The sequence below is a fragment of the Alexandromys fortis genome, unplaced genomic scaffold, assembly GCF_014885135.2.
Source record: "Alexandromys fortis isolate MF-2015 unplaced genomic scaffold, M_Fortis_MF-2015_v1.1 scaffold_245, whole genome shotgun sequence".
Classification (NCBI taxonomy): domain Eukaryota; kingdom Metazoa; phylum Chordata; class Mammalia; order Rodentia; family Cricetidae; genus Alexandromys; species Alexandromys fortis.
Window position 1 is genome coordinate 1,612,573 of NW_026068139.1, and position 9,906 is coordinate 1,622,478.

Sequence of the window (9,906 nt, forward strand, 5' to 3'; positions counted from 1 at the left end):
TAAAATAGATTCCAGAAACATTGAGAATCTCTACCAAGGAGGCCCTGCCTAAAGGTTAGAAGGAAGGATCCTCTCACTAACCAATGCAGCGGCCCAGATCCCTTGTTGACACAGGGCAGGGATATGGATGTGTCTTCCCAAAGAAAAGGGAAACGCCTATATGGCTACCTGCTTGTAACTTAAAATATCTCCCCTCCCCTCAGGACAATGGGGAAGACCAAGGTGACCAATAAAGAAAGAAAAAGATTATGGTGGACAACCTTTAAATTCAAACACAAGAAAAGAAAAATAATGACTGCCCAAGGGAGATTGACTCTTGAGGAAAGTGTTGCCTGTTTATCTATTTCAGATGGTCCTCCCAGCGTTAATCTTATTAACTATTCTCACGGGGATCAAGGTCCAGGCAGCAAGTGTGCACCAACCTCAGAAGGTGACATGGATCCTATGGAGTGCTGGCACTGGAGGGATCCTAAACCAGACTTCTCTGATGACAACACCCTGGACACGGTGGCCTGATCTGATGTTTGACCTCTGCAACTTGGCATGTGGGAGCTGGGACATGGGAGACTGGATTCCAGGGATCTAAGGGAAACCTGAATGTGGAAGTTTTCGGGGGTGCATCCTACCCCAGGCATGTTACCCTAATAAGCCTCATGCCCTTAGGAGACATACCCTCCTCCAGACACCCTTTAATGTATGCCCAGGAAGCAACTGGACTGCCTCCACTATTAGAAACTGTGGCGAGACTTCTGATTACTATTGTTCTTCCTGGGGATGTGAGCAGACTGGGCTGGACATAATTAGAAAAGACAGAGACTACATTATTTTTATTTACAAAAGTCTTTGAATTCCTTAGCAAGGGTAACTTTACAAAATAGGAAAGGCTTGAACTTGCTGTTTATGGAACAGGGAGAAATTTGCAGGGCACTTGGGGAAGAATGTTGCTTCTGTGCAGACCATTCTGAGATAGTTACAAGAATCCTAGATGAGTTAAAAAAAGATTTAAGTCAAGGACCCCCGCCCCCCATGAGACCTGGTTTAATGATCCCCATGGCTTACCACACTCATCTCTTCCTCTTCCCTAATTGGGCCAATGGCTATTTGTTTATTGATCTGTATTTTGGCCCATGCATTCTCCAAAGGTTAAAACAAGCACTCCAAAAACAGATACAACAGGTACAACTCATAGCCCTTCGAGTACAATAAGATAGGTTCCATACATCTCACCTCCCAGATGAACTCTCAGTTTGAAGGTATCCAGGCCAAAAGTCCGGATAGGGGTGGCCCTGACCTGTACTCTCTCCCCAGTGGGCTATTCTGGCTCAGTGACTGGGGTGCGGGAGGATATAAAACAAAAGTGAAAGATATTGGGCCAAAATTATCTCAGGGCCTGTACCTCGAAGGCCTGTGGGAACTGAGTGAGGATGAGACAGCAAAATCTAGGTGGCCGCCCCTTCAGCCAGAGGGAGGGGATAACTGTCTCTCATTGGCTGGAGATACCCCCACATCACAGGGTGTCTCTTAACCTATATAAGTTGATGCTCACAGTAATAAACTGAGTTCCTGCTTTTACTTGACTCCCTATTGCGTCTGATTGTCCTGCATTGTAGGGCTTTGGAATGGGCGGATAGCACACTCACCTTTCCCTGGTGAATAAGGAGGCTAAGGAAACCTAACACTCAAACTATTAGGAAGATCTAGAGTTAAAAGCAAACTGGAGTGGAGAAACAGTAACAATTCCGAGGTTTTCTTTGTTTTACATGGACTATGCTCACTTAAACTTATGTGCTTTACCTGGAACAGTCTTTAGGAAACAAAAGTAAAAATGCTTTGGTTTTTGTGTTCTTCACGTTAAAGCCAAAGCCCTTGAACTTTTCTTTCTGTGGTCAAGGGAAAACAAGAAATGTGCTCAGTTGCTTCCCTGTACAGGAAACTAAGCCTGGGATTCTTCTGGGACACTGCAATTGGCTTCTCATTCTTACTATTGCTTAGTGTAAATTCAGGACAAACCCAAACCCTTTCTGGAGCTGCACCAGGGCCTTGGGGCCTAAACGGTGGCTCATTGCACTGAGACAAGCTTTGAAATGAAGACGCTGTGCTGAAACTCGCTGGAGAATTTGGTTTTGGTGCCTTCCCACTACCCTTCGTTTTATCAACTAAATGCATATCTGACTCAAGGAGCCCAGTGACTGAGGGGCATAGAAACCTTCCCCATGCTCTTATGGGTCAGATCCAAGAGTCTGGACAGATCCTATCACCACCTGGCAAGCTCGGTACAGGTGGCAAGCAGAGCTGTCCAGCACTGGAACAGAGACAACTGGGCCTGACAGAGGCTCCTACCACCGGGCTCAGGGCACATAAAGCCACGGGTGGCTGAAGAGGGGGGGGCGATTGCAGCCTGAGCAGATGATATTCTCACTGACCACGAAGCCTTCCTGGAGTCAGGGAACTGTCTCCAGCAGCTGCCCCACCCTTTCCTTCCTTTGAAAGTGTCTCCACTGAAACATTTGGGGTGGCCGATTTCAACTTCCAAAATAAACTAGAATTGGACACGGTGTGTGTGTGTGTGTGTGTGTGTGTGTGTGTGTGTGTGTGTGTGTGCAGGGACTTTAGAGGCCCTTGTTAGGCTTTTAGTTTTATACAAAGGCAGATCCCTCCCCCAGTTCTATGCCCCTCACCCTAATGAATGTCAGCCACCGGCCATGTTCACTACCCATTTGCTTTTCCAGGGACCAAGGGACTCGACGTTTGGGCTTAGAGACCTTTGGTCCTATGGGAACCACCATATGAACCCCTAGTAGGAGGACATGATCGCAGGGGAGGCGGGGAAGCGCGGAGAGAACAGCAGCAAAGTGTCCTAGTTGATTCGGAAACGTGGCGACTGGAGAGGCAGAGACTTCTAATGAGTATGGTGGCGACACGTGATGCCGGCGGAGACATCGCCCGGGCGGGGGTGGGGGTGGGGGGGGGGGGGGTGGGGGGTGGTGCGGGGGAAAAAGGGAGCAGGAGGGAGGGGGCGGAGGACGCGGGCCTCGGGCAGTAGAGACGCAAGGCGGAGGAGCCGCTGCACCCGAATCCCCGCTGCACCGGAGAGGGAATGATGTGCACAGGCGGCCTCTGAGGCTGCGCCACTAGAGCAGCAGCTGCAGAGGCGACGGCAGTCCCTGAGTCCCTAGCTTGTCCTTCGGCGCCACCGCCGGGAGGGACCAGCGAGGAGCCGCGGTGACCCAAGTTCCCGCCATGAGCAGCTGGCTGGCAGGATTCAGCAGCGCTGGGGACTCCCGTCTGGGCTAGCGCACCGCCCAGCGTCCCGGACGCACCTGACGCTGCCATCGCCAATCCTGCTACCTCCACCGCCACCGCTGCGTCTCCGCCGCCACCTCTGTCACCGCCGCTTCGTCTGCAGCAGCATCTCCAGCAGCATGTCGCGCAGGAAGATCTCATCCGAGTCCTTTAGCTCTCTGGGCTCTGACTATCTGGAGACTAGCCCCGAGGAGGAAGGGGAGTGCCCCCTGTCCAGGCTCTGCTGGAATGACAGCAGGAGCCCGCCAGGGCCACCGGGATCCAGATCTGCTGCCAAGACTGCCACCCCAGCTCCCGCTGCCTCCTCCGCTGCCGCCGCGGCCGCTGCTGCTGCGGCCGCCGGGTCCAAGAGGGCGCAGCGACGCCGGAGGGTAAACCTGGACTCCCTAGGCGAGAGCATCAGCCTCCTGACAGCGCCCTCGGTGAGCTGGGAACAGAAGGGTCCGAGCTTCAGCAGAGATCAGAAATGGGCAAAGTTGGAGCAGGGCTATGGGGGAACTCAGGGAGCTCCCAGCCGCTGGGGGGCGACCAGGCCGCATCCTGGTCGGCCTAGGGTTTCTAGTGGCCCCTAGGGAGACAGAACCCTCTGGGCTTAGGCAGAAGGCGAACATTGAGAAGGAAAGAGACCCTATTTTTTCCGAGGTCTGGCTAATAAACGAAAGCCTTAAATTCAACTACACTGCTGTCATCTTTGCTGGCCTCAGGGCTCTTTCAGGCCACCTGTTTTGGTTTTGCTTTTTCTTTTCTTCCAAACTTTCCCAGGCTGTGTTCCTGCATATCCATTTCCCCTTTTCAGCATCCCAAAGGAGTCCCCGCCCCGCCTCTGGAAGCCCTTACTCTCTCATTTCCCACACTCTCTTGGTCCTAGTAGTGACCTTTTGGGGCATCTCTGAATTTCACAAGCTCTTTGCAGCCTCTCTCACATGTCTTTCTCACATTTAGGAATGCTGTCAAAATCTTTCCTTTGCATCTTTTCACATGCAAGCCTGTAATCCTATGTTTTTCACACACACACACAAACAGAGAGAGAGAGAGAGAGAGAGAGAGAGAGAGAGAGAGAGAGAGAGAGAGAGAGAGCCTTCCTGATGTCTTATTTGTTGGGCATTTATTGGCTCAGTTTTCTGGGAAAACCTGGTGTCTTTTTTTTTTTTAAAGTCTCTTGCATCCTGACATCATCCTTTACTTTCCCTTCCTTAGATTCTCCAGTGCTTCCTACCTTCCTCATATGAGAACCCACACACATGTTTATTGAGAGAATAAATACCTTCATGCACTTAGGCAACTTGTGCTGATTTGGGGCTTTATGCACTAGTGGTTTTCAGTACACACCATCTTCCCCTTGGTTCCAGGCATTCTTCCATACTACTCTGTTCTAACCCCTCCTAAGATATTTCAACTACCTCCCCTCCCTGAAATGCCAGACAGACGGTCAGTAAAGGCTTTATCCTTTACTGACTAAGTGAACTTGGGTTTGATTCAATTGCAGAATCCAAAGGATATTAAGTTGTCAAATTTCCACCCACCTTTGAGACTCACCTGGGTTTTGGAAAAAAAGACTTTAAGTGCTGTCCCCATTTTTTCGTTTCCTGCTTCTACCCCTCAGATTTAATTTTTTAAAGTTCCCTCAATGTATCTGAGCACTGATCTTGTTTGGCCTCTCCTAGGTTTCCCTTTTGAAAACATTCTTAGACTCATTTTAGGAAGGGCCTGGGGTAAATTAAGATGCAGAGAGTCTAGGTGCTGGTACCATGCAATGCCAAAGACATCACTATGATACCTATATTGGAGAATAGTTGTTTCTTTTCACACTGATCAGTGTCCTTCCTTTCTGGTGTGCTAGTCTTAAACACATGTTTTCAGTGTCTTTTCTTTCTGGTTGTTACTCTGACACATTTTTCTGTGTCCCTCCTTTCGAGTGTGTGTTATTCTTTGACACGAGTTTTCAGTCTCCTTCCTTTCTAGTATGTTAGTCTTTAACACATGTTTTCAGTGTCCTTCCTTTATGCTACATAAGTCTTTAGTACATGGTTTTAGTCTCCCTCCTTTCTGGTGTGTGTTACTCTTCACACATCTTTCTGCAGATAACCTAGAAAGATATTTTAGAGCAGCTTGACTGTTCTTTTTCATTTGTCCTTGTAAATTATCCCAGAAAAGGTAATCTCTGAAAATATTTGGCATTGCAAGTTGTTGAACACAATTGTTTATGAGAAGAATTCAGTAGCCGAGTATCTGTAGATTTGTGTTAATCCCCAACAAACATTTTTGCAACATACCAATTATTCAGTACAACAGATTTGGGTTTAACTCAAGGATCTAACTAAAGATACTGATCTGTTGGGATAGAATTGTTCTTGTAATCCCAAATTTTTGTGTCTGACAACCAAAATTTACACATTTCTAAAAAGTATTGATAGTGACTTTGATAATGACAATTTAGCTTAGATTTTTCTCAACCACTCACGTGAGGGTTAGGGAAAATAAAGTGATAACTGAATTATCTATTGTGAGAATGAGAGCTAGGAAATAATTTCTGATAGTTTCCTTTATAAGTTGGAGTTCAGTAGCAGATGTGAAAAGTGCAAGCCTAGATAAGGGTTTTCAGAATAAGAAACTGAAAATAATTATAATATCAAATAATGCAGAAGTTCTATGCACTTTACAAGCTACAACTAACTTTTATTTTGAAAAATGCCTGTCAGATGGGTGCTCAGAGCCTACAGGTGAACAGGTGCAAACATGTACCCATAAAAAGCTTCAGAGAAAAAAGAAAAATCATCAATGACTAGTCATATCATCAATTGACTTAGTGTCATAGACAAAACAGAGAGGTTCCATTTCAAGTCAATGAGTTAGTACTGCGTGGTCCCTCCTTTCATTTGCCAAAGAAGCCTTTGCCCTAAAAACTTCCACTATATTTATCCTTCTATACTTCCTGGATGTAGATGAGGAGATGTCAGGCATGCTATCTGTTTTCTTGCTGCTTTGAATAACTACAGCGGCCTAGACTAACCATTTTGGGGGCATTTGTAGTTAATTTTTACGTGTTGCGAACTTTCCTGAACCCCATCATCATCTATTTTAGGAGGATCTATACTTGTTCTTTAGGTTCCTGTTTACACAGTGGTCTGGTCATATGTTTCAATCAATAGGATTCCAAGTAGAAAAATGGAAATGCATTTATACTAATACATTGGCACATACTAAGCTAGTTTTTGACTCATAGAATCAACAAGGTTGAGTTTTTGATATTTTAGTAGTTATTTTTAGGTGAATTGATGTTGGCTATAAAATTCACATTATTGCACATATAATGCAGTAATATTGCACATAAATACAGTAGTATTACACAAATAATACAATAAAAGTAAATCGAGTTGATAGAATTGAAAGAAAACAAAACCCAGTACTCAAGCATCTTGATTTTTCATTGCTTTGAACAAGTAAGTACTTGTGTAATTCTGGGCACATTCTCAGATTTCTGAGACTTTACAGCTTACAGTTTTCAGCTGTAAAGTGTTGTGCTTACATTTCTCTTCAGTCAGAAATTCTACTGAGAGACATCATCAGGCATACAAAGGAACAGTTTGCATTTGAAAAATTTTGAGAAAGGTGTATCACTTTTTAAACTATGTAATAATCATAGCATTATTCAAGTAACCAGTAATTGAGATTCTGCTGTGTAGCAAGTATTATACTGGTGATAGAGATGCTGAACAGTCCCCAGTCTTCATGAACTTTTAGTCTTTAATTTTAGGAATGTGCGTTGAGGAGAGCACAGGAACTGCCATTGCCCCTTTGACCTCTCAGGAATATTTTGTGTAGATTTTTTCACAAGTCTCTGGAGTGTATCCATAATAAGAAACATCATTATACATGCCTGATTGGAGGCATATCAATCACTTATTATTTATTTTGAAGTAATTGAATACTTGGAAACATATTGAGAGATTAGCACAGGACGCTTTTATTAAGGGTCAACTTAGTAACTCATTTTATTAGATTTTATTTTATGACTATGACATCAGTTTAGGGTTTGTTCTCATCAGCCTGTCAGTGGAGAGATGCTGGCACACATTCAAAGTTGAGGATTCTTTTGAGAGTTCTGCTCACTGTTGAACCACTGGGCTTTGAAGATCTCAGAAGCTGTAGCTAGAACAACAGGAAGAAACATAACACAAATGGAACTATAACAAAGCAGGGGAGGGAAACTTATGACAAAAGGAAATTTATCCCAAGAAAGTGTGAAATGAAAAACCAAGGACCCAAGAATGGAAAAAAAAAACTGTCATTATTTGGGGAAGGAAACTGTAGTAGTAAAAGCCTAATAAAAGCAAAGGAGACAGACAGAAATGTTTAGCTTCTTCTGATACTACCCAAAATTAATTCTCTGACACAAACTCTTCAAATCAACCCCAATAGCTCTGAGTGTAACTAACAATGTAAATAATGAAAGATTTGTTTATGAAATAAGATATTTGGTAATCAAGTCCCCCTCCATCCAGGTCTAGTAAAGTGAGCATCCAAACTGCCTAGGCTCTCACAATGTGAATAATTCACAGTAAGTTAATTAAAATAGTAAGTAAAAGTAACAGAAAAACTATTTCATTTTGTCTGAGAATTTTAAAAATTCCTCATCCTACTACTGAGACCTCAAGAACAATGGCAATGGGTTTTTGATCCTACTGCACATATTGGCTTTGTGAGAGCCTAGGCAGTTTGGATGCTCACTTTACTAGACCTGGATGGAGGAGGGTGGTCCTTGGACTTCCCACAGGGCAGGGAACCCTGATTGCTCTTTGGGCAGAAGAGGGAGGGGGAAAAGAAAGGGGGAGGGGGAGGGAAAAGGGAGACGGTGGTGGGGAAGAGACAGAAATCTTTAATTAATTAATAAAGAAATAAAATTAAAAAATTCCTCATCCATTGCTTTCAAACTAATCAGTATGTGTGTTCAGAGGGTGAGGCTAGGAGATAATGTAATAAATATTAGCTTAAGGTCTGTGTATCTTGGTTGCATGTCTAATGATTTGTTCGGTGGCTATAGCTTACTTGCAAGGATTTTTCTTTTGAAATACATTTGAAGAATGGACATGGCAGCAGTCTTAGCTGGTGAAAGGATGACGTGATCACATATTCTCCTTTGAGGACTCCTTGAGAAGTCGATTACCTTTTAGAATTTTGATATGCATCAGAGGAGTCCTTAATATATTTTTCATCTATATCATAACTGCATTTTACATTTACCTTGCCTATTGTTCTGTGGCCTCATATAAATCTGAAAATAAAGTAAAAACATACATTTCATTGACCATGATGGAAAAATAAATGCAGTATCTGTTGACATCTACATTGTTGATCATGTACTACCAAGAAGGTGTAATTTTCCCTTTGAAGATTAATATACATTGGAGGAGAAAAGAAAATTTAAGTGTTTTAAGTAGGAAGAATGTTTGCCAAGGGCTATCTGCTGGCTGACTCTTTGCAGGTCCCTATGTGACAAAGGAGCCAGAAATTTAACTAAAAATTCAAAACAACTATTTAAATCTTGGCTCTTTAATACTTTTATGCTTTTCTACAGTTGAACATAGAACTTAAAACCTGAAATACACACACACACATATTTTTGGTATATTTGCTTTTATCACAAAAATGTAGAGTTTGCACTCAGGTTCAAGAGTGTAAACTTGTACAAATTTTGCTTATACCTGTTATTTAAGTAAAACATCAGAATACAGTTGTATTTACAAAAACATATGAATGATATTCTCCTTTGAACACTCCTTGAGAAGTCGATTTATATTTTAGAGATAGGGAAATGTAAGGACTCTCCTTCAGTCTGGGTTGGTTCCATTTCTAAACAATTTTCTGTCAAATGAGAGAAATGTTTTTCACCAAGTGGGCTACTGTTGCCAAAAACATACTGATTGGGGGTGGAAATAATGTTATTTAGTCCTCAAATATCACATCAAAGAATGGTCTGGAGATATGAAATTATGTTCTGTGTGCTTGGAGAACTATGTAGAACTGAAAATTCCAGGCTTGGAGTGATGTAGAAAGTAAGGGGCTGGAAGTATCTCTGAAGTTTGCAAATTCATTGGATTGTTGTGGGGTATTGAAAGACTGAATATTTTTATAAACACCTCAGTAAGAAAATATTTTCTCAACAAGATTTGTTTGAGATTTATTGTCAGGAAATTGCTCATCTAAGCTAGAGGTTATCAAATTAATACATCAATGGGGAAACTTTTAACATGCATTTTCCTGTATCTTGAGTCTTGTTTAAAAGCTCCAAAGAGAGGCCTGGGAAATCTGAATGAGATTCAAGGTGATTGATAGACATTAATTTATGGTCAAAGGTGGTTGTAGCCTGTGCCCTAAAGACCACCGATTTAAGCTCAGTGAGATTTGCACATTGACCTTTGTAAAGGTTGATCTTGGAAGTTGTTCCTTTGAGATAAACACATGCATGAGCACAAGCGTGTGTGTGTGCGGGCGCGCACACACACACGTATATACAAACACACTCACCTATGAAACACACACAAATGTATATAAACACACACATATATACAAACACACACACACACACACACACACACACACATA

General features: G+C 43.1%; 1 protein-coding gene across 1 annotated transcript in view; it reads left to right on the forward strand.

The window, feature by feature from the left end:
• The first annotated feature begins 3,058 nt into the window (after window positions 1–3,058).
• Window positions 3,059–9,906, forward strand: part of Gucy1a2 (guanylate cyclase 1 soluble subunit alpha 2) — a 224,792-nt gene continuing 217,944 nt past the window's right edge. The window contains exon 1 of the mRNA XM_050126600.1: window positions 3,059–3,725. Coding sequence (XP_049982557.1) covers window positions 3,423–3,725 — 303 coding nt within the window. The 5' untranslated portion in view covers window positions 3,059–3,422. The remainder of the gene's footprint in view (window positions 3,726–9,906) is intronic.